This window comes from Mauremys mutica, chromosome 2, assembly GCF_020497125.1.
Source record: "Mauremys mutica isolate MM-2020 ecotype Southern chromosome 2, ASM2049712v1, whole genome shotgun sequence".
NCBI classification, from domain to species: domain Eukaryota; kingdom Metazoa; phylum Chordata; order Testudines; family Geoemydidae; genus Mauremys; species Mauremys mutica.
This window is the reverse complement of record NC_059073.1, coordinates 184,812,646-184,838,841: the sequence shown is the minus strand read 5'-3', so window position 1 is coordinate 184,838,841 and position 26,196 is coordinate 184,812,646. Positions and strand designations below refer to the sequence as shown.

The 26,196-nt window shown below is 38.2% G+C and overlaps 1 protein-coding gene across 1 annotated transcript in view; it reads right to left on the bottom strand.

Annotated features, from left to right (window-relative positions):
* The window catches only part of GALNT1 (polypeptide N-acetylgalactosaminyltransferase 1), a 184,580-nt gene that overhangs the window by 40,894 nt on the left and 117,490 nt on the right, over positions 1-26,196 (bottom strand). Inside the window, exons 6-9 of the mRNA XM_045005628.1 lie at positions 9,996-10,203; positions 5,592-5,762; positions 3,007-3,124; positions 753-933 (exon numbers count right to left, since the gene is read on the bottom strand). Coding sequence (XP_044861563.1) covers positions 753-933; positions 3,007-3,124; positions 5,592-5,762; positions 9,996-10,203 — 678 coding nt within the window. The remainder of the gene's footprint in view (positions 1-752; positions 934-3,006; positions 3,125-5,591; positions 5,763-9,995; positions 10,204-26,196) is intronic.

Below are 26,196 nucleotides of genomic sequence, written 5' to 3'. Positions count from 1 at the left end.
GAAAATCCACTGTATGCATAACGTCAATTCACAAATACTGTAACTTTGTAAAGTTAATTTATTTTAAAAGTATTCATCTGAAAGACTGTTAATTCCAAAGAAAACATTCCTTTTAACAGTTATTCCTTTAAGGCAGGAATGTAAAACGTTCATAATTCTGGAGGGCTAAAGCAGTAATTTGAAGGAGATGCCTAGTTTCCACAATATATATATTCCCATATATATATTAACCTAAAATATAAAATTGACTGCTTTTTACCTTTCTTGATAGATGAAAGGAAATTGCTTATTTGATTAATCAGCAATGAATGTCAGCTGATCATCTGTAACCTATTCAACCTGAAGTTATAGGGATACAGCAGCCATGGGCCATACTTCAGGATATTATAAGATGTATTTGGACTTCTGGCTACACTTCCAGCACTCCGCTTCCACAAGTCAACTTTCCATTGCACTTTTATTTTTGTGCACTTGAAGCTCATTCTTAACTTTCACATATGCATGTAAAAAGGACTTCAGGGCACACCCACATCTGTTTGGTTAGGATAACAGAAAATGGTTTTGTTTTGGTTTTTTTTTTAAAAACAAGACCATTCCTTTAACATAAATTGTTTCAAGTGATCTTTATTTTACTGGAAGGCCTTTTCTCCACAATTACCAGCATTTTTATTTAGAAGTACTTATTTTTATTTTTCCTTTTGAAGACACACATCTATCTTGAATGGAATTATTTCACACCAAAAACTGCTCACCTGGGGAAATGATGTAAAAGAAATTCTTAAACTCATCCATCCAGACTTCTGCAAGCCGTCTGTTATTTTTGTTGATAATCTGTCCTGTGCCTCCTGGAAAAGTATAAGGAGTGGCTTTTCGGAACACATGTCCAACATGTGAACAGGTTACAATTTCCAAAGTGCCCCCGCACTGCCAAATCTGAAAATGATAGAACAGTCATTGAATAATTCAAAGTGGCCACAATTAAGGCGATTTTTAAAGAGTTTTTGTACCTAATGTCTTTTCAAGCTGGAAAAAATTCTGTTACCCAAAAGTCAAGTAAAAATGTTAGTGTCCTGCTCACTAGAAGAGAATTTAAGGGGCGGCTGGGGGCAGACTTAGTGACATCAGGCACAACAGCATTGAGATGCCAGTCAGGGGCTGCTAGAGATGAATGGTACTGCTCAGAGAGTGAAGCAAGAAGAGAAAAATGGAAGCAGCAAAGGTGTTACTTTGTCTAAAAGAAGTTCTTATTCATGATGGATAAAAATAAATTTAAAAAATCAGATTTTTAAAAATTTTAAACTGGATTTTTGTTTTAATGAAATACATTTTTCTTTTCTTTTTTTATATAAACCTAATTAAATGTGAAATTATGACAACCTATGCTAAGACCTAAACTCACTAATATCTACTAAAATAATTTAAATTAAATAAAATATCCAAGCAGTACACGTTTGCTGCTGAAGATTTAAAGGAAGTCAAGCTACATTGAACTGGTGAAAGTAACTGGTTTAGCACCTGGAACCAGATTTTACTAAAGAGCTAAACCAGCTTTTGACAGCAATAACCTTCTCCAGATGCAGGGACAATATTTTCTTAATTTTAAATTTATTCAACTAGTTCAGTTCAATGATTAGTTCATACAAAGTTGAGAAACATATTGGGAGTTGAAAAAGCAGGAAAGCTTGTTTTCCCACTTCAAATCTATGAAGGGAAAAAAAAGGTGTTGAGAGGATGAAATCCACTAGTTCTAAAATCCTGAAATACATAATGACCAGAAACAAATCAGTTCAGTTTCCTAACTACAAATAATACTTCCTTTGTTTTATAGATCAGTTTTAAATGCAAAGCATGTTTTGAGAAACTTTTTCTTATGCATCCAGCACAATCAAGGTAGTTTTATTTAACTAATAATTTTAAAATGCTGGATTTTGTAGATTTTTAATCTCGGTCCTAATGCAGTTTGACACAAATCACAAGTAAAAAATTAATCTAGTAAATAAGAAATGTGTCATTCACCTTTTTCTAACCTAAGTAAAAATTAAGAATTTGAATAAATATTAAGCTATAATTAAATAAATGTGAAGAGATAGAGTACATCATCCTACTTAGCAAAGAGAAGTACCAAACTTAGATTAAAAGTTACATTTGGCTGTAATTCAACATGTTTTAATGGTTGCCAACCAATGAGAATTAACCTTTTGTAAAGAAAAAAAATATACAAATGCAAAACAAGTTTAAAATTGATTATTTAAATCAGGTCTCTTGCTTGCTGATTTAAATCAAGCCACCCTGTTTTTATTACTAGATTTCTCTGTAAAATGTAACAAGATCCAGAAATTTTTGTTCTCGATAAGATTATCTGAACTTAGTCTGGAAGACCTTTTCCAATTTTACTCTGAGCACCAAAAGATAGCCTCTTAAAATTCTTGTGGATGTGTTTAACTTAGCTATGTTAGCAGTAACCCCCATTCACTCTGGCTGAAAGCAAAGAAGGGAATGATAAATGTTATCATTTGGTAGTCACCCAACATGGAACATATTTCAGAAATATGGACAATACTAGGTAGATCCCACATCCATAAAAGGATGCAACCATCAAGTTGTAAATGACCAAAAGAGGGTTTATAATGGAAATACTAGCTTTTATTGGAAGGTTAAGCCACACATCACTGATGTCAGCTTAGTTTATAATGTCTCTCCAAGACGCTACTCTAACAGAGCTTCTAAACTGGCAAATCTTAGTTGATTATTTTTGAAATGCTTATTTTTCTTTAAATGAAAATTTGATGTCCAAACACTTTTGTCTCATGGCTCTGTAGACAGCATAATTGATATTTTCCTTTACTGACAATATAGCACTTTTAATGGTCCACACGAGAAATTACACAAAAATTAAGTTGCTATCTGTGCTTGGATATTAAAGGTACAAGGATTGCAACAGGTTACCATTTATACAACTTAAACTGTTCTAAATTAAGAAGTAAAGCAAAAGGAATTGCTGCTTACCCTGAAAGAAATTTCTAGGTTTTCTCCCCCCCAAATATCCATTCCAGCATCATATGTTCCAATTTCTTGAAAGTAATCCCTGTCTATTGAAAAAAGGCCTCCTGCCATTGTGGGTGTCCTGAAAGAAGACAAATACGTAAAAGTACTTTAAAGGCAGAATACTGGACACTTTGACTACACACATAGAGAAATGTATAAATCAAATCTTTTCCATACCATTTAAGCATCTTTGGGTTTTTTACTTAGTTTACTTTTTATCCTTTGCCTCTTTTTGTCAAATCTTTTGTTTTCCTTACTTTTATTTCATACCTGTATCTTACTGTACTGTAACTAAACCATTTCCTGGAGGACTAGATAGCCTATGTGATTAATAGTGTGATATAAAGCTTTTCACATCCACATCAACTGTTCAAGCACCTCTCAGTTTGCTACGACTGAAAGCTGTTGCCAACTAATGGCGTAGTGGCCTGTGGAACTCAGTCAGCATTTTTAATCTACCGGTAGTTCTAGTCAATAACTGTCCACCTGATATCTGAATTAGCGCTATGTTGGCGAGTTTCAGCAAAAGGAACTTAACGGGTCCAGTGCTTACATCTGTTTTTCCTCCCTAAAACTACTCTTTATAGGTCAGGACAGAGGAAGTAGATGGTAGGCTGCTAATGCCCATGGGATAGATAGAAATCTTACATCTCTAAAGCTGGTACCTTACAAAAGGCATTCATTTCTTGAAAAAACCTTTTCTTTAGACCATTCTTCAAGAAGAAAGCATCACAGTCCAAGTACTGTTGGCCATGCTTATTTTCAATATATTACATTGTTCACAGAAACACTGTAATCAGGGATACATATAGAGCTTCATTACGACCCCTGTTTCAGCTACTAAAAAGTTTCTCAAAAATGTGCTAGCTATTTCCTAACTAACTTGCAAAATCTCCTAAACTTAATATACTTAGATTTTAAGAACACAAAATCAGTGTTCTTATCTCATGTGTATGTAGGGTACTTTGACTACATTAAATTGACAGTATTCTTTCATGCTTTTATATATATATATATAATATAATATATAATATAAATAAAAGCATGAAAGAATACTGTCAATTTAATGTATAAAGGTCTTCTATCAGCAATTTCATTTATTCAGAAATGGTTTGAACTAATTTGTTTACAAATGGCAATTGTGCACCTGCAGTTAAGTACAGGTGCAATAAACTTTCCAAGCAATTGCATGCAGAACAGATAAATAGATCTGTCACAACACTTATATAGATTACTAAAATGATATCAAGCCCTAGAAAGAAGCTCTTAAGTTTCTGAATCTTTGTAATGGAACAGAAGATAACAGCTACCTCTACTTATTTATTGTTAGTAATATCTGACATGTTTTAATTCAAAATGAAGCCACTGATTGTAAAAATACAAGTAGATACTACAAGGGTAAGTATTATACAGGCAAGACGGTGAGAGCTACAGACAATCTGAGTGTATTCATATTTAATTTAAATGACTCAAATCAATCAGCCCCCCCCGATCTAAATAAAAAGAGATCTCATTACAAATAAAATCAATGTATAACTGTCACATCACTGAATCAAACGTTTCCTCTCCTAGAATAAAAGAGATAAGAAAAAGGCAAACATCAATAAAAATTTTACATTATTCGTGAAGTATGTGGGAATCTCATGTGTTCGTTTAAGCTCTCCGGTAATTAAACTGATAAATCATTACGTATATTTTAAAATAAAGTTAAGAAATTTGTTTTTTCCTTCACTATTAGTTTAATCTAAAAACATATTTAGCGGTAAGATCTCATCACAATACAGTCTTCATACTAGATAATGTTTTCACCTCTCTTAGCCAGAAGGCTGAGAAGCATGCCAAACTGTTGATAAATCATACCTCGCTAATTATTGGTACAGTATAACCTCAAAGACGCGAACACCAGAGTTATGGACTGACTGGTCAACCAGACACCATATGAAACTGGAAGTAACCAATCAGGCAGCAGCAGAGACAAAAAATAAATAATAAATAATAATAATAAAAAGAAGCAGCAAATACTGTAGTGCCTGTATTGCTTCTTAAAGGCGGGCACATCTGGGCTGCCTGTTCCAACCCCCACCCCTACCTCCACCCTCATCCCCATGCCTGGGGCACCCACTTACAGCTAGGAAGTGAAGATGCTGAGATTCACAGGCAAAGCTATCAGCCGCTGCTGCCAGCCCAAGGCAGCCAGAGCAGATGCAGCACTGGAGTCTGCGCTGCTTTCCTGTAGGCTGTGGGTGCTGTTTTCACTGCCGCTGCCAGGAGGGGGACATGCTGCTTTCATGCCCCCTCTAACTCCAGACGGGAGGGGGACACAAGCTTGCCTGGGCCAGGGAAAGAAGCTGTCCTACAAGGAAGCTGCCTAGCTGCCTCTGGAATCTGGTGTTTTGTTCAGAGATACGAACAACCTCCATTCCTGAGGTGTCCCTAACTCTGAGGTTCTACTGTATGTAAAAACTAATCTGGAAAGGAGACCACAAAATAATAATGAACCATTTTAGGTATCTGATAATTAAACTAATACAATCAATTCCCCTTACCTGACAGGAAGGGTCCGATCACCTTTCCTTCGATCCATTTCTCTCTGAGGAACAGGGTACCAGCGGAAATTCAACTTCCAGTTGAATCCGCCATAGGTCATATCAGAGCCTGCCATATATTCAAAGGTGTCATCACTGATTACATCAATGATAGGACACACTACTGTTCTCCTAAAGAGAGAAGTGACAAAACTTGTTAGAAAAAGTGACCAATAGCTGTGTCTTTTGTCTCTTACCTACTGTAGAGAACAAGCATCCCTTTAAACTTACAGTAAACATGAAGCCTTTAGCTGTCAGGAGGCATAGGCATTTTACTAAATTAAAAGAGTGTTTACCATTCCATTTGTAATGGTATTTGCCTACCAGGGAGAGTGCACATTTGTCCTGTTTTTGGTAATGGCTTAATTTTTATTTGTACTACTACATTACTTAACAGTGCTTTACGTCTTCAAAGAACTATACAAACATTACCTAAATCATTCCTCTAAACACTCCTGGAGTAATCAATAAGGAGTAATTATCTTCATCTTGCACATAAGAAAACTGAAGCATAAAGTGATAATGACTTTCCAATGCCACACAGTGACCCAGGATAAGAAGAATTTTCGGTCCCTAGATGTATGCTCAAGGTATCTTACATGTTTTGAAGTAAAATTTGGTCTTTGCTCTGGGGGGGAATACTCAGATAACATTGACAAATGGATGTAATGAAGCAACTCTGTTTAATAATAAATAATAATAATTGGAGATATAACAATCTCCTAGAACTGGAAGGGACCTTGAAAGGTCATCGAGTCCAGCCCCCTGCCTTCACTAGCAGGACCAAGTACTGATTTTTTCCCCAGATCCCTAAGTGGCCCTCTCAAGGATTGAACTCACAACCCTGGGTTTAGCAGGCCAATGCTCAAACCACTGAGCTATCCCCTCCCCTACTGATGTCATGTAGAGATCTCCAACAGGAAGAAGCCACGTGTCCTTTGTCCTATTCTTTAGAAGGTGAATTCTGAGATAGTAATCAGCTTAACATTCTTGGAAATGCTTTTTGATAACTCTGTGGCCACATCCCCTTTCTTGGAAAGTCACATATCAAGATATGATTCAAAAGGTGCAACTTGCAGAACCTGCAACACTATTTAGGCCAGACGGACCACTAGATAATCTAGTGCAATGGTGGGCAACCTGTGGCCCCATCAGGGTAATCTGCTGGCAGTACGCCAGTTTGTTTACATTTGCATGGCTGCCTGCAGCTCCCAGTGGCTGTGGTTCACCATTCCCGGCCAATGGGAGCTGCGGGAAGTGCCAGCAAGCACGTCCCTGCAGCCTGCACCGCTTCCCCCAGCTGCCATTGGCCAAGAAACGGTGAACTACAGCCACTGGGAGCTGCAGGCGGCCGTGCAAATGTAAAACTGTCTGGTGGCTCGCCAGATCACCCTCACGGGCCGCATGCGACCCGTGGGCCGCAAGTTGCCCGTGACTGATCTAGTCTGAACTCCTGTATATCACAGGCCACCAACAAAACACAGCACTCACACACTAAACCCAACAATGGAAATGAGATCAAAGTATTATAATGCACAACATACTAGACTATTATGTGACACAGGCAGAAAACAGAAGGGACGGAGGTGCGACAGTGCCCAATGCCTCCACAATGGCAAGGAAATGATTAAGTGAGATATCCTGATTATCCTGGCAAGTGGCCCGCACACACATACTGCAGAGGAAGACAAAAAACCCCAGGGTCTCTGCAAATCTGATCTGAGGGAAAACTCCTTCCCAACCTCTCATATGGTAATCAGTTAGAACAGGGGTCGGCAGCCTTTCAGAAGTACTGTGCTGAGTCTTCATTTATTCACTCTGATTTAAGGTTTCACGTGCCAGTAACACATTTTAAAGTTTTTAGAAGATCTTTTTATGAATAAATCATATATAACTAAACTATTGTTGTATGTAAAGTAAATAAAGTTTTTAAAATGTTTAAGAAACGTCATTTAAAATTAAATTAAAATGCAGAGCCCCCCAGACCACTGGCCAGGACCCCGGGCAGTGTGAGTGCCACTGAAAATCAGCTCATGTGCTGATTTGGGCACGCGTGCCATAGGTTGCCTACCCCTGCCTTAGAGTCTAACTCAGGGGTAGGCAACCTATGGCATGTGTGCCAAAGGCGGCACGCGAGCTGGTTTTCAGTGGCACTCACACTGCCCAGGGTCCTGGCCAGCGGTCTGGGGGGCTCTGCATTTTAATTCAACTTTAAATTATGCTTCTTAGACATTTTTAAAACCTTATTTATTTTATATACAATAACAGTTTAGTTATATATTATAGACTTGTAGAAAGGGACCTTCTAAAAACATTAAAATGTATTACTGGCATGCAAAACCTTAAATTAGAGTGAATAAATGAAAACTCAGTACACCACTTCTGAAAGGTTGCCGACCCCTGCACTAAGGACATGAGCAAAAACCAACCAGCCAAGCACCTGACAGAGAGAATGCTCAGAGGCCCCCAACTATGGTTACTGTCCCATTTCCAGCCATAGACATCCTCGTGCTTCAGAAGGAGATAAAAACCTCCCAGAATACATTGGAATGGGGAAAAAAATCCCTTCCTGACCTGTCAGTGGCCAGCTGAAATCCTGACACATGAGCCTTAGGAACTTAAGACACAAACCGGAAGAGAGCTGCAGGGCTGTTGAGCCCTGTCCCCTAGCATTCCAAGCAACCCCATCATACAACTGCACTCCTAAGTTTGCCCACCTCTCTTAAAACTAATTAAGTTGTTTGCCCCCACAACTTTTATTGAGAGGCTGTTCCAGAGCCTTACCTCACTGACTGTTAAAAGCCTTTTAATTTTCACCCTGGATTTGTTCATGGCCAGTTTATAGTCAGTTGTTCTTGTCTTATTTTACAGCATAGTACTCATTCACAGGTGATTAATAACTTAAATATAGCCTTTATATATACACAAGAAACCATCATGAGAACCCCAAATAGTGGAACTAAATTTTTGAAACCAGTTGGTTTATCATGCGTTCAAGGCTCTGATGTTTCTTTATGGTGAATATATGTATTAGGTAATTTTAGATTTCCCTGCTATATTTGCTATGTGGAATTGTTAGTTGTTTTGAAAAAAGATATTAACGAACAAGAAGATGACGCCGGATGATTCGAAAGATTATGCTACGTTTGGTAACTAGTCTAGATTAGCAAACTAAACCCAGATCAAAAGAGATTCTTTTTTAATTTTTCTATATTATGAAATAGTACCAGATCTGAATCAAGACAATGCTAATCTTTTCTTACTATCCCTTTAATATGTATATTCTTTTAAGGCTAACATTTTTATTAAAAACCTGGCCCACCTCGCAATTCCAAACTATACCTCCAGAACTATGAAGTATAACTTCAACATTTTAATTACCATTAAAAATGTTGAGTTTTGATAGGAGAGCTGTCATAACATACAGAAGTGTAATAGTGAATTGTGCTTACAACTTTAGTTCTCAAACTAAATTGTTTTCAGCAATGATTAGAGTAAACTCTATTGTGTGAACAAGAACATTAAAAGCTTCCCCCTGCAATTATACCAGGGGACCGCAACCCTAACATGTAACACTTCAACAGCTCCTTTATTTTGCATACGCCAAGCAGAAACTGACAATTAGTAGTTAATGAATGTCAGCTAGGCAAAGCCCACTACCAACATCTTGCTCCTAGGTACCTACACCAATTTCGAAAATAAAATAAATAACTAAATGATGATGAAAAAAAATTGAGCTCTCCTCACTGATGTTTTTTGTAGGTTGTGACCAGAATGATCTTTTAGAACTTCCCCATAGACTGTTCTTCCAGATGGGTGAGTAGGTGGGCCAGGCTGTAGGTGAAGGAGCTCCAGCACATTGCTCTCAGGTTTTATTATGTTTCACTAGAATGGGTGATATTTAACTCAGGGCTTGTCTACACTTACAGTGCTGCAGTGGTGCAGCTGTGACACTGCATTGCTTAGTGAAGACACTACCTACACTGATGGGAGAGTTATATAACACCGGGAGTTCGGTCAGTATAATTGCGTCGCTCAGGTGTGTGCATTTCCAAACACAAGTGATGCAGTCCTACTGACATAAGTTGCAGACCAAGGCTAAGTCAGGACATGTGCAGACAAAATATTTCAATGTAAGTTTAAATTTAAACAGCAAGTTTTGCTTTTTAAAAGCTCCCCTGTATCAGCATTTCATGTGAACACTAGTTTTAATCACACATTTGTGAAATTCTGGGAAATTACAAAATTAATCCACTACTTTAAAGTAGGTTAACAATATGTTCAGCTGAAACTAAGTTAAATCTGCAGTAAAAAAGTGTTCCTCAACCTTTAAAAAAAGTACAACATTAACAAATTAATAATTACCTGTCAACTTTGATTCGTGCCAACAGAGGTTCAAGCCATCCTACTGTACATTCACAATGAGCATCTAAGAAGGTGATGACTTGGCCTTTGGAAGCAGCAGCCCCCTTCAACCTGGCTCTGATCAATCCAGAACGTTGCTCCATTCGAATCACATAAACTGGTACTTTTAACTTTTTCACATAGTTTTCTAGTGGTCTCTTCAAGAAGTCTGCAAAATGTGACCAATTGATAAGAAATATGAATTAAGGTAACATGGTAATGATATGACTAGCTCCAGTAGCTCTGTAGCTGTACAATGTAACTATACAATCTGTGGTCCAGATTCACAAGCAAACTCAGTAATCTTGTTTCAGTAGTACTTCTAACTCATTAAGTGTGCAAAGAAAAACAGAAGAAGAAAAGATCAATCATACTGAAATCTACATGAGTGATCAATCAGTGGGAAAGAAACCAAGCTTTTCAGTAAAAGGGGAGTCCTGAAGCACTCAGACCATAAGTTGCAACACCACAAGTCTCAGATGTTAACATAACACGCCACATGACTTGGATGTTAAAATACTTTTAAAATGTCTGCTGCTTATCTACAAAAGGACATTTAACACTTTTTTTAAGTCTTCAATCTAAGGCTGCTCTTTCAAATATGCCTCCCACTAGCATATTAATACTTAACTCTGTACTTTGAATTTGTATAGCTTTACGTACAAACCTGCAAAGATTTGTGCTCTCAACTGTAGAGGTGATTGTGCCTACCTGTGAATAGCATTTTGAAACAGTTTTTTTTTTTTTTTAATGGGAGGCTACCGTTTTACATATAATAATTTGGCTGTCAGCACTTATCAGTAAGGTTATACCACTGTTCTAAGATGCTATAATGGAGATTACAGTTCTAGGACTTCCACTCCTTTAGGAGATTAAAATGATATGAAACCTTGCTCGCCCAGAAATGGCTGAGTATTCTTAGACGGAGGTATTGTAGTATTCTGAGAATAGACATGAAAGCTACAGGGAAAGGAGTGTCAGAACACCACAACAAGAAACAACCTCCTAATACTTCAGCGAAAGACCATGTGAAACACTGAGCTATGAAACAAGGGACATAATTTCTTCCCATCGGTTTCTCTGTTCCTTCTTCCTGCTCAATTTCCCTTATTCCCTTCTCTCACTGCATACCATGAAAGAGATGGGGAATGTAAGATGCTTAAATCAGGATCAATTGAGATAACCAAGTTTTTGCAGCAATAGACATATGTCATCTTCTCTGCAACCACGCAGACTGCCTAGGTGGCTGCAGACTCAGTCTTTGAAGGACTAGATTTTTATTGGTAAATGTCAATTTCACTGCATGCACACTAACCATTTAAAATTGATTTCCATAGATCAGCGGTTCTCAAAACTGTGGGCTGGGACCCCAAAACAGGTTGCAATCCCATTTTAAAGGGATCACTAGGGCTGGTGTTCAGATTGGCTGGGGCCCAGGGCATAACCCGAGTCCCACTGCCCAGGCTTCAGCTTCAGCCCTGGGTGGCAGAGCACATGTTACAGGCCACACCTGGAGATGAAGCCCTTTGGCTTCGGTGTCCACACCTGGAGTGGTGGGGCTGAGTCTTTAGTCCCCCTTCTTGGGATCATGTAGTAATTTTTGTTGCCAGAAGGGGGTCGCAGTGCAATGAAGTTTGAGAACCCCTGGCATAGATAATTGAAATTTACAGATAAAGAAAAATGCTGCTTGAGAACTTACAGTTTGGATTTACAACTATTTATTTGGTATATTTTGATATGTGATGTTGACAATTGTCACTTTAACTGTTATAAAAGCTTACAGATCCAGACTAACACGGCTACCCCTCTGATACATAAAACTTTTAAAATCTCAGTCTACTGTCAGTGTTTGACCCCCACCCCATTGTCTGTTCTCCCCATATTTTCTCATAACTGTAAAAATTTAAGTAGATAAAAATTGAAGAAATGCTTAAAAAATAAATATTGACATTTTCCATCAAAATTATGTAAAAAAATAGAATTCTGTCAATTTATCTACTTATCTATGGTGGGAGTGATTCACCTCACTACCAGAAAGTAATGAAGAAAGTAGCAGACTGAGACAGTTTGATGGTATGGGTTCTGTGGTACTATAATTAAGGAGAATTTCCTCACATGCAGATTTAATACATGACTAATTTCATTTTTGCTTCCTTTAGAATTTCAGTTTCTACCTAAGGTGTTCATATTAATTTATCACCTCAACTCCTCACAGCTAAAATAAAAGACAAAATCATCTAAGCATAAATGAATATTTGAATTGTCAAACGACCAACTAGCTCTCCTTAAGTAAAGGAACTAACGCAATACACTAGCTCTAGCAGACTATCAATCACCTACGGAATTAAAATTATTATTTGTATTACAATAGCTGCCAAAGGACCAAATCACACATGGGTGGATAGTCTCTTACCCTGAAGAGCTAGTTTAGGATGTGTGGCAACCAGTGGGAAAACAAACAATTGAGGGAACAGGGAAAAAAGAATATGATTAACAGTGGTAGGAACACAATCACAAACTGGCTGTGTTCACAATTAGCAGATTTCAAGTCTATTGTATATGTATAAACAAGTAAATAAGCAACCTAATTAATATATTCTATAGCTACACTAAGTGTCTGGGATAAAAGTGGAGAGTTTTACTACTTGTGTAGGAAAGTAAATCTACAAAAACTAGTGCAATGTATGGGAAGTGTAATGTTGCACAAAATATGCCATAAACTCTTAGCGGGTGTCTTGCAAATCTCAAGAGGCAGAGCTGACCTGAGGGTGACTACCATTTGTTGCCACTGCTTTGGCTGAATGAGCTTTAATTGACCCTCCAGTGACAATCTAGTGAAGGAAAAAAAGTAGAAATGCATTTTGACAGATCTTGAAAGCTTTGTTATACCAAAAGAACCTACAAGCAGGATAGACTTTAAATAGATCTCTATCTTCTCCAGAGAAAATCAAAGAGACTTAATTTTTGCTAGCATGTTCTAACAGGGACTAAACGAAAAAAAGGATAACCTGAGTGGCACAGACCAACCAAGAATACATAATACTTCTCTCTAAAATATCTTACAAAAGGTATTTTGTTTGAGTATACAGCTCTGCTTACAAAATTTTAATTCAGATTAAATAAGACAAATTTATCACAACAAAATATACTCCTCTCGATTTAATTTCACCCTTCCAGACACATTAAACAAACAGAACTGTGGGTCAGGCTTATGGCACTACTTCGCTCTGATCTTTGTAGAAGCCATAGTTTCAATTTCTGTTCTTTCTCTCCTACACCAGCCACTTCACGAGAAAGAAGGAGAGTGTCATATTGATTAATGTGTTCTTCCTGTGGAAAATTCAGCAGTTGCTGTAACCTTTGAAAATAGCCTAACCATTTATAGCTAAATCAACTGAGGCAATGACACTGACCTGAAGTATGCAAGTGTAATACCAGGAGACTGGTAAGGCTCTACCAGAAACAGATAACATTTTTAAAAACAACACAACCAGGACTGGCAAAGATCCAGTGTGAGACATCTTGTTCTGCTTACAGTGCAATAAAAGGCATGTTCACACACTTCATGTAAAGATTAAAAGAGCTACTATTTTTCAGAAAATAAATCTGGTCAAAAATTCTATGAATTTTGAATGTCAGAAACAGGAAAAATGTTGATGGAATTTTTCCTTAACCATTTAAATCAATTATAGAACCAGGTTGAAATTGTTCAGATTTTGAAATTTCAATGATATCTTGATTTTGAAATTTGGGGTAAAAAATCATTAAAAACATTCAAGTTTCACTCATATACATACATCCGCATTTTTCAACCAGCTCTAAAAAAAGAGAAATGAGTCTTTCTTGGAAATTATCTAGCTAAGGGCAACAGTATTTTAAATGGAGGCCAGGGATACAATGTTGGGTCCTAATTTGCAAAAAGTGAAAACACTACTTTGGGTACTTCCAGTTCCACCACCTTCAAGGGGACTGTTCATAGCAAACAAATACTATGCTCAGTAAATGGATTGAGACCTTAGGTAGTACTGCAAGTCTACTCAGAAATAAAAGGAAAAACAGGAAGCGTCTTGCTGCCTGACTCAAAACCTCCCTCCAGAGAAGTCAGGAAAAGAACCTAGGAATTCTGACTGCCAATGTTCTTCTGCAACTAGTTGTGTAAGTCACTGTTGAAGTATGTGTTGTGTCACTCAACATCCCTCTCCAGGGACTGCTTCATATAGCAGAAGGAGGCTATTATCCTCTATATAGTAATGATGCCTTTTGCTCAGGTGACAATGATCTGTGTCGGAGATCTAAAGCTTTTAGGTTCAAACCTGCTAATGATCCATGTATTATGGTGGGATTTGTTTTTTCAGTTTACTTAAAAAAACGTAGGAAGTGATATAAAAACATTACATTAAAAGAATGGTAAGCTTGCAAAGTCAAGCATGCAAAGTTAGAAAATGCCATAATTTAAGCTGCCGCTACAACCTGAATTAGGCCCCCTTAGGTGTATGTGTTATGATGCAGTCTAATTACATATTCATATACTGTACTTTTTTTAAGAATAGGATTCCTGCTTCATTTAGGGGACTAGATGGATAGCAAATTAGTCAGAGGGTTGTAAGGATAGCAAGAATATTCATCTATAGTTAAGTTATTGGACTAGAAACCAGGAAAGCTGGGTCTACCCCGGCTCTGTCACAGACTACCTCTTATGCAATAGGCAGCAAAATTCTATCACGATGCATAGAGGTCTGAACTGAGGCCTGACTGGAAATCTTAATTCTGGCATTTTCTAACTTGAGCACCTAATTTTGAAATCTTTACATTCTTGTGCTATAGTTTTTTGGTAAAAAATAAAAAAAGAATGAAAACATATACTTCATGGAATATTAAACTAACTGCAGTATGGCTGCCATTGGATTAGGATGCCATTGAATTAGGATGACCAGATAACAATTGCGAAAAATCGGGAGAGGGGGTGGGGGGTAATAGGAGCACATATAAAAAAAAGCCCCAAATATCGGGACTGTCCCTATAAAATTGGGACATCTGGTCACCCAACATTGAATTCAACATATTGATAGAAAGATTCTATAGAAAGGATGTTATCTCTATAATTATATTGGTTTTCAAGACTAATTTCTAGAGAAACCTATCTTTTGTATTTTTATTAAATTCTACAGAATTTTTCCTTAAAGTGCTCAACAGATTATAAACAATACACTGTTTTTAAAAAGTGACCTATATGCATAAAGTGACAAATACATTTTTAGCTCAGCTGATATGCATTCCAAGCAGCAGAGACTTTTTTTTGTGATAGTTAACGTTTCAGTAACAAATTTTTAAAAACCCAGGTTTAGGGTAATGGTAATTTACAATACGTTTTGGCTCATAATTTTTGGTTTGGTTGAATTTATTTTCCTGTTGGACTTAACTAAAAATGTGTATGCACTTGGCACATCAAATTACAAAATTAGGTAAGTGTATGGTATTTCAACTTTTTATACACAGTGGTTTATTTGAATGGAGCATCTCTGGAAATACCAAAAAAGAAGGCTGAGGCAGAAAGAAAAATAAATTAAATCAAGTACAGAAACTGGAGTAGAGAAAACTTGCATGCAAATCTTGTAGACAATTACTAAATCTACAAATATTTGCATTCAAATTAAGGATAAATACTTTCTGAATGGAAAGATTAAAACTCATCCCACTCAAAGCTTCGGACAAGATATTCATATTATTTTCTTCAACGAACCTGCAACAAAAAACTTACACTACACTACATAAAAGGAAAAAAAACATACGGATATAAGAAATAGTTAAACTATTAAACATTCCTTGAGAAATTTCAAGTACTGCTGCCCCAAACTGAAATTAGCTTGAGATTATTAGTAGGGCGGTTAACTTGTGCACTTAACTCAAAAAATTAATCGCGATTAATCACAGTTTTAATTGCACTATCAAACAGTAGAATACCAGTTGAAATTTATTACATATTTTGGGGGGGTTTTCTACATTTTTAAATATATTGATATAAATTACAACACAGAATACAAAGTGCTCCCTTTATATTATTTTTATTACAAATATTTGCATTGTAAAAATTATAAACAAAAGAAATAGTATTTCAATTCATCTCATAGAAGTACTGTAGTGTGATCTCTTTAGTGTGAAAGTGTAACTTACAAATGTAGATTTTTTTTGCTTACCAAACTGCACTCAAAAACAGAACAAAGTAAAACTTTAGAGCCTACAAGTCCACTCAGTCCTACTTCTTGTTCAGCCAATCGCTAAAACAAACAAATTTGTTTACATTTAAGGAGATAATGCTGCCCTCTTATTTACAATATCACCTGAAAGTGAGAACCGACATTCACATGGCACTATTGTACCTGGCACTGCAAGGTATTTACGTGCCAGGTACGCTAAACATTTGTATGCCCCTTCATGCTTCGGCCACCATTCCAGAGGACATGCTTCCATGCTGATGATGCTCATTAAAAAAAAAAATGCATTAATTACTTAGTGACTGAACTCCTTGTGGGAGAACTGTATGATTCCTGCTCTGTTTTACCTGCATTCTGCCATATATTTCATGTTATAGCAGTCTCGGATGATGACCCAGCATGTTGTTCATTTTAAGAACACTTCCACTGCAGATTTGACATAACACAAAGAAGGTATCAATGTGAGATTTCTAAAGATAGCTACAGCACTCAACCTAAGGTTTAAGAATCTGAAGTGCCTTCCAAAATCTGAGAGGGATGAGGCGAGGAGCATGCTTTCAACATTCTTAAAATGTTGAACACTCTGATGTGGAAACTACAGAATCTGAACCACCAAAAAGAAAATCAACCTTCTGCTGGTGGCATCTGACTCAGATGATGAAAATGAGCATGTGTCAGTCTGGATCGTTATCAAGCAGAACCTGTCATCAGCATGGATGCATGATGTCTGGAATGTTGGTTGAAGCATAAAGGAACATATGAATCTTCAGCACATCTGGCACGTAAATATCTTGTGACGCTGACTACAACAGTGCCATGTGAACACCCGTTCTCACTTTCAGGTGACGCTGTAAGCAAGAAGAGGGCAGCATTATCTTCTGCAATTGTAAACAAACTTGTTTCAGCAATTAGCTGAACAAGAAGTAGGACTGAGCAGATTTGTAGGCTCTAAAGTTTTACTTTTTTTTTTTTTTTTTGAGTGCAGTTATTTTTTTGTACCTAATTCCACATTTTTAAGCTCAACTTCCATGATAAAGAGATTGCACTACAGTGCTTCTATTATGTGAACTGAAAAATACTATTTCTTTTGTTTTTTAAAGTGCAAATATTTGTAATAAAAAATAAATATAAAGTGAGCACAGTACACTTTGTACTCTGTGTTGTAATTTAAATCAATACATTTGAAAATGTAGAAAACATCCAAAAATATTTAAATAGTATTCTATTATTAACAGTACAATTAATCACATGATTAATCACGATTAATTTTTTTAATCGCTTAACAGCCCTAATTGTTAGTTACCTATTGTATAAATATAAACTGCAATGATTAGGAAGACAGGTAATAGTTATGGGGGATTCTATCATTAGAAACATAGATAGCTGGATTTGCGATGACCAGGAGAACCGCATGGTTACTTGCCTTCCTGGTGCAAAGGTTGCAGATTCTCTCGAGACATCTAGATAGACTTCTGTGTAATGCTGTTGAGGAGCCGGTCGTCGTGGTACATGTAGGTGCCAATGACATAGAGAAGAATAGAAGAGAGGTCCTGGAGGCCAAATTTAGGCTGCTAGGTAAGAACCTGAAGTCCAGGACCTCCATGGTAGCATTCTCTGAAATGCTTCCACTTCCATGTGCAGGGCCAGACAGGCAGAACTGCAGGGTCTCAATGTGTGGATGTGACAATGGTGTAGGGAGGAGGAGTTTAGATTTATTAGGAACTGGGGAAACGTTTAGGAACAGGGGAGCCTATACAGGAAGGATGGGCTCCACCTAAACCAAAATGGAACCAGATTGCTGGCACTTAAAATTAAAAAAGTTGTAGAGCAGTTTTTAAACTAAGGGCTGGGGGAAGGCTGACAGGTGCAGAGGAGCACATAAATCATAGAATATTAGGGTTGGAAGGGACCTCAGGAGGTCATCTAGTCCAACCCCCAGCTCAAAGTAGTACCAACTAAATCATCCCAGCCAGGGCTTTGTCAAGCCTGACCTTAAATACCTCTAAGGAAGGAGATTCCACCACCTCCCTAGGTAACCCATTCCAGTGCTTCACCACTCTCCTAGTGAAAAAGTTTGTCCTAATATCCAACCTAAACCTCCCTCACTGCAACTTGAGACCATTACTCCTTGTTCTGTCATCTGCTACCACTGAGAACAGTTTAGATCCATCCTCTTTGGAACCCTCTTTCAGGTAGTTGAAAGCAGCAATCAAATCCCCCCTCATTCTTCTCTTCTGCAGACTAAACAATCACAGTTCCCTCAGCCTCTCCTCATAAGTCATGTGCTCCAGCCCCCTAATCATTTTTCTTGCCCTCCGCTGGACTCTTTGCATTTTTTCCACATCCTTTTTGTAGTGCGGGGCCCAAAACTGGACACAGTACTCCAGATGAGGCCTCACCAATGTCAAATAGAGGGGAATGATCACGTCCTTCGCTCTGCTGGCAATGCCCCTACTTATACAGCCCAAAATGCCGTTAGCCTTCTTGGCAACAACAGGGCACACTGTTGACTCATATCCAACTTTCCAACCACTGTAACCCCTAGGTCCTTTTCTGCAGAACTGCTTCCTAGCCATTCGGTCCCTAGTCTGTAACAGTGAATGGGATTCTTCCGTCCTAAGTGCAGGACTCTGCACTTGTCCCTATTGAACCTCATCAGGTTTCTTTTGGCCCAATCCTCGAATTTGTCTAGGTCCCTCTGTATCCTATCCCTACCCTCCAGCATATCTAGCACTCTTCCCAGTTTAGGGTCGTCTGCAAACTTGCTGAGAGTGCAGTCCACGCCATCCTCAAGATCATTAATGAAGATATTGAACAAAACCGGCCCCAGGACCAACCCTTGAGGCACTCCGCTTGATACCGGCTGCCAACTAGACATGGAACCATTGATCACTACCCATTGAGCCCGATGATCTAGCCCAGGGGTCGGCAACCTTTCAGAAGTGGAGGACAGATAATGAGATGCCAATTTTTTAAAAGGACTCTAGAGGCGATCCCAGCAATTACAGGCCAGTAAGCCTGACTTCAGTGCTGGGCAAATTGGCTGAAGTTATAGAAACAGAATTGTCAGACACATAGATGAACATACTTTGTTGGGGAAGAGTCAACATGGTTTTTATAAAGGGAAATTGTGCCTCACCTATTTACTAGCATTCTTTGAGGGGGTCAACACACATGAGGACAAGGGGGATCCAGTGATACAATGTACTTAGATTTTCAGAAAGCCTTTGACAAGGTCCCTCACCAGAGGCTCTTAAGTAAAGTAAGCTGTCATGGGATAAAAGGGAAGGTACTCTCATGAATTGGTAACTGGTTAAAAGATAGGAAACAAAAGGTAGGAATAAATGGTCAGTTTTCAGAACGGAGAGGGGTAAACAGTGGTAACTCTCTAGAAATCAGTACTGAGACCAGTCCTATTCACCTTATTCATAAATGATCTGGAAAAAGGAGTAAACAGTGATTTGCAGATGATACAAAAGTACTCAAGATAGTTAAGTCCCAGACAGACTGCAAAGAGCTACAAAAGAATCTCACAAAACTAGGTGAGTGGGCAACAAAATGGCAGATGAAATTCAATATTGATAAATTCAAAGTAATGCACATTGGAAAATATAATCCCAACTATACATATAACACGATGGGGTCTAAATTAGCTGTTACCACTCAAGAGAAATCTCGGAGTCATTGTGGCTAGTTCTCTGAAAACATCCATTCAATGTGCAGCAGCAGTCAAAATGTTGGGAATCGTTAAGAAAGGGATAGATAATAAAAGACAGAAAATATCATCTTGCCTCTATATAAAACCACAGTACGCCCACATCTTGAATACTGTGTGCAGATGTGGTCACCCCATCTCAAAAAATATATACTGGAATTCAGAAAAGGGCAACAAAAATGATTAGGGGCATGAAACTGCTTCCGTCCGAGGAGAGATTAATAAGACTGGGACTTTTCAGCTTGGAAGAGATGACTGGGGGGGATATGATAGAGGTCTATAAAATCATGACTGGCGTGGAGAAAGTAAATAAGGAAGTGTTATTTACTCCTTCTCATAACACAATAACTAGGGGTCACCAAATGAAATTAATAGGCAGTGGGTTTAAAACAAACAAAATGAAGTATTTTTTTCACACAACACAAGGCCAACACATGAAACTCCTTGCCACAGCATGTTGTGAAGGCCAAGACTATAAAAGGGTTCACAAAAGAACTAGATATGTTCAAGGAGGATAGGCCTATTAACGGCTATTAGCCAGGATGGGCAGGGACGGTGTCCTTAGCCTCTGTTTGCCAGAAGCTGTGAATGGGCATAAAGGGATGGATAATTTGATTACCTGTTCTGTTCACTCCCTCTGGGGCACCTGGCATTGGCCACTGTTAGAAGACAGGATACTGGGCTAGATGGACCTTTGGTCTGACCCAGTATGGTCGTTCTTATGTAGTCATTTAAAAAGTTGAAATTAATAGTTCAATAATTCTGTGCAATGGCCCTGCCACAGTGGCTCATAATAAATGGAAGTAAGACGGACATCTCTTTTAAAAGGTCTGAATGGTTTTTCTGTGTATGTTTGGCTAGCTAGCATGGCTTCACCTGGTTTCTTCTCTGATCCTTGCTAGCACATTCCCTCTTGATGTGACCTGCAGTCATCCAGTGCTGACCTAGTTCTTAGTACAGAGGGACTAATTAACTCAGGTGCAATGCTGACAGACCAGGTTCCAGCTCACACAAAGGTCCCCATGTCTACACTCCAAATACATAGCTGTGTGTTAGTATTGTTAAAATAGATATTAGAATTATAAGAATGTCTTTAGACTTTATGGAATGCTTGTAAATTGCTGCATGCATTAATCTCATTTATAACATCTGTATCTCATACTGTAAGATAATATTTGAGTATTTGCATTGTGGTTCTCTGTAACTGTATAAATCACCAGACAGGTGAGAGGCATTAGTGTGAAATGCTGATTTACAACAGAAAATGTTACGTCCCTGCCCATCACAGAAGGCCCATCAATACCAGATAGACTAGTGTGGAACATTAAAAAGGACAAAAGTCTGTTTACTCTCCCCTGCCCATGAAAATGAGTCATGCAAGTAAATTCCTCCCATCAGCTGAGTCTGCAGTTTAGAGCGGAAGGGTGTGTGTGGGGGGGGGGGGGGAATAAAATTCCCCCAACAAAAAGGAACTGTATCTTTATGCTGCTTGGACTCTGGGGGCAAGAATTACTAGCCATAAGCACTAGACCCCAGTGCTTAGTCTGGGTTAGCCCTAAAGAACATATAGAGCTTGTTTATTATAGAAGCTTCTATTACTTTTTGAAACTGAAGTTTGGAACTCAAGTGTATATATATGCTTACCTACTTTAACCTTGTAAATAATACTTGTTTCCTTTCCCTATATAATAAATCTTTAGATAGTTACATGGAATTGTCTACAAGCCTGGTCATTGGTGTGAGATCTGAAGTGCAATTGACTGGGGTAAGTAACTGGTCCTTTGGGACTGGGAGTAACCTGAATATTGCTGTGATCCTTGGTGTAAGGGACCATCTATCACAAAATCAGGCTTACTTGGGTGGTGAGACAGATCAGAGTACCCCAGGGGACTGTCTGACTCCATTTTAAAGCTGTTACAGTGCTTGACGAGTGAACACTTGACAACTGGCTGGTGAAATCTAAATACAGAATCAACCAATTTGGGGTTTGTGCCCTGGTTCTTAATAGTCTGCCCTGCGGTTGGTACTCTCACTCTTGGACCACTGCAGGACATCAGGATCCTCTTTTTAACTGGTTACTTGCTGGCAAAATGTTACATATAAAAAAAAGACATCAATAGTCATATATATAAAATTAATAATGCTTCATAATTTTGTTCAGTAGCTAAAGATGCAAAAGTAACATACTTTTTGTTTCTCTAATGCTTTTCTTTCCAGCATAAACAAAACTGTGATATTATGCAAATTCATTTTGCTACGAGCAGAGATTGGCAGGTACACAACAGGCTCCAGGCAAGACTGACTGCTTACTCTATTCTAATTAAATTGTCTCATACTAGAATTTGAAATATGCTACTTAGCTAGGATGAACATCTCCTTTTAAAAAAAGTCTTATTTCAATACAACAGAATACTTAACCAGCATGTGTAGAAACCTTTATGCTTTCAACTATTGTGTCTCATAGCCTTCATTAATTTAAAATCATGTTTCCCATGAAATCAAACAGACCTGTTTGGGTGGCGGAGGGGTGGCGAGAAAACTTCTCAATAGCTGACAAAAAGCTGCAAGTGAAATATATTTTAGTGGTCTCAAATTATGAATACTTTATCACTCTAACCAGGAGTTCCCAAAGTTAGTTCACAGCTTGTTCAGGATAAGCCCCTGTGGGCCATGAGACACTTTGTTTACCTGAGCATCCACAGGTACGGCCGCCCCCAGCCAATGGGAGCTGCGGAAAGTGGCGCAGGCTGGGCCACCGCTTCCCGCACCTCCCATTGGCTGGGAACGGCGAACCGCGGCCATTGGGGGCTGCAAGACCCCACCAGGGGCTTACCCTGAACAAGCCACAAACCAACTTTGGGAACCCCTGCTCTAGACCAAATTTGAAACTATTTTAGAAGTTTAAGCCTCAACATCTGAAACATAAGTTTCCTTTTGGTTACAAAGGGTACACAAGTGTTCTGCTTTTCATAAAACACAGAAAAAAAGCTGACTTCAAAAGAGTTTAGGCTTTTATGGGGCTAACATTTGACTTCAAAATGAAGGAGTTTCTAATTTTAAAATGGGGCTGAATGACCCCTCTTCCATTAAAACTGAAAAGATATGACATTATCTAGAACAAAAGTAAAGGAAATAATACTCTTATATTAGTTTGCCACAGTGTTTACAAGTCATTCCTCACCATTTCCAGGCTACAATTAAAACTGGGTCTCCATGATTGACCTTTATCACTATTCCAAAATAGTGCCAATTAAGATGTTTTTGAAAGATGAAATAGTGAATATCATTAAAGATGAAAATGCAAGCTTATGTTAAATTTGTACATACATATTCTAATTAATTTGGAAAGTTTACCCCTACAATAATCTCTACTGTAATATATTCAAATTAGAATCCAGATTTGATCTGTTCTAAGGAATAAATACTAAAAAAAACAGGAGGAGGAGGAGGAAAAGGGAGATTAATTGAGCTAAAGGTGTTGAAATTTTATCTTTTGTCTGAGCTACTACACCAGTAATTTTTCAGGAATATCTCAAATACATACAATAATTTATGTGCACTTTAGACAATGCACTATGTAGCTAAAGTGAATGAAGAGCTAACTTGTACAGTAACTACAGCTCTTTGAAAAGTTTTGTCCCTATGGGTGCTCCACCACAGGATGCGTTCATGCCTGTGTGCTCCTGATTGGAGCTTTTAAGTCAGCAACATCTATGATCCACACCTGTGATCTATAAATCCTCGTATTCCAGTGAAAGAGTATATAGGGAAGGATGGAACAGCCGCCACTCCAGTTCCTTCTCAACTACAAAACCCAAGAAGGCTCTGCAGCAGAGGGAGGAAAAGGACAGAAGACAGAGCACAGCCGTAAGGTACAATGACAGGGGACACGGGGCAAAACATCTGCGAAAATTCCAGTTATTGTACAAGTAATACCTCCTTTGAGTTTTTGTGTCTATGGGTACTCCACAACACAAGACTTCCAAGCAATATCTCAATGTGGAGGCAGGTGTTGAAGAGGCAGAGCTAACAGTTCTGAGGACAGCATCAAAGGCCATGCCTGTCATATACTATTCTTCCAATACATGCATTTTTTTCTGCAACCCTATATACACATTGCTTATTTTTTTCCTTACACTATCGTAATAGTTCAATACATATTTATGTGAAAAATCCAAGTCTTATACCTTACAGAGAATATATTTTATTAATTTAATCAGGAGCCAGTTATGAAAAACTCTTTTCAACAATCACCCTCTCACATAATTCAGGAATCCAGGTAGTTAATTATAAAAGTTAGTTTACCTGTGCCACAACTAGTCAAAAATGTTAACAGAACTTTTTTTTTTTAAATCAGAGAAAGTCATTTAGTCAAAACTGAAATGTCCCATGAGAACATGTTAATTTCAATGAAATGTTTTTTAAAAACTTTGTAAGAACAGAATGTTCTGATTTTTAAGGACTTCATTTTGAAATTTTATTATACATATTTTAATGTATTTTTTCATTTTAGTTTTGTTTAAATTTGTGTGCTTACATTGTTACAAAACTAAGAATTACAAAATGTGACAAATGAAGAAGGAAAGTGTATGTGAAGGACATGGAATTACTATGTAATTTAAGAATACAGTAATATAATGATGTTATGAACACTGTATGTGACTTGGTCACTGAGGGCAAGTTATTGGGTATTTTGTTATAAAAGTTTCCTATATGAATGAATTGTACTAGCTTAATAAGTAGGATGAACCAACAGAAAGACAATGGCGCCAGATAAGAAAATCCCAGCACACACTTGAAAGACAATTGGCAAAGCCATCTACAAGGATCTTTTGCCAGGCTGGGAAATTCAAGAAAAAAAAGACTTAGCTTTTAAATGGGGCTCTCCCTGATACATGGGGGGAGAAATGGTTTTATGAGTTATGGGAAAGACTATGCCAACAAGACTGTAGCGATCTTGGGGGAGGGAAGGGGTCTACAGGAAACTTAGACCATTCCACAGGATAACCATGTGGAAGGTGGTTAGTTATCTGGTAAATCAGATGTCTGTTTTAAGAACTGTTTTTATCTTAAATGCTTTTGTTCTAAATAAATAATACTTTGTTTTAAGGATGCTGTTGTCACTGCTTACCACTGTTATTGCTGGAGGAAGGAATAGACTTGCAGGTACTGGACATAAGTCAGATCCTGTTGAGGCAATCTAGGTTGATATGCAGGGGGCTGCAACCCAATACCTGGTCTGAGAATTGTATCATTCCATCCCAGGAGAGGCAACTGCAAGAAGACTGAGACCTAAAAGGGAAGGTGGCATTTGAAGGGGCCAGGAGGGCATAGAGGTACAGTTAGCCTGGGCACCATGACATTTGTTCATGATGTCTAAAGCAGCGGAGGGCAACCTGTGGCCCGCATACAGCCATCAGGGTAAGCTGACTGCAGGCCGAGACATATTTTGCGGACATTGACCGTCCGCAGGAATAGCCTCTCACAGCTCATAGTGACCGCGGTTCACCATTGTCGGCCAATAGGCGCTGCGGGAAGTGGTGGGCCGGTGCCGCTTCCTGCAGCTCCCATTGGCTGGGAATGGCGAACCGCGGCCACTATGAGCTGTGGGGGACTGTGCCTGCGGATGGTCAACATCTGCAAAATGTCTTGCGGCCCGCAATCAGCTTACCCTGGTGGGTTGCAGGTTGCTCACCACTGGTATAAATGAATCCGATTGTGTGTTTCTTGGAAAGTTTGAGGTTCCAATTACCTTGGAACTTCTTGTACTAGTACATTCTCCAATATATGATGGGTTTCAACCTGAAATAGGCTCTGCTGCACATTCTGCTTGGTACAGAGAAAGCTTTATCAGTAAACAAGAAAGCCAATATTTAAGTACATCACCAACTGAAATTTGGGGAAAACTAAAATTTGGGGACTACACTTGCATCTTAGCTAGACTGCAACAGTAAGAAACACAAATTCATGGCTAGCAGAGAGGAGTTTCACTTGACTAGAAAACATTTTAAAAAGTAGTTCTGATCAAGCAAGTTTTTCTGCAGGAATAGAGTGAAATTTGCTTTTGTGCATGATTGTTCTCGCTTCATTTGTCCTATGTTATTTCTTAGTTTAATACTTTAATTCCCAGATGTCCATATTGTTCTATGCAATGGCAGAGTCTCATATTGAATCTCTGGACCATAACCACTATTCAGACTACTACTTTGCCTTTTTGCTTCATTTTCGTGCATGC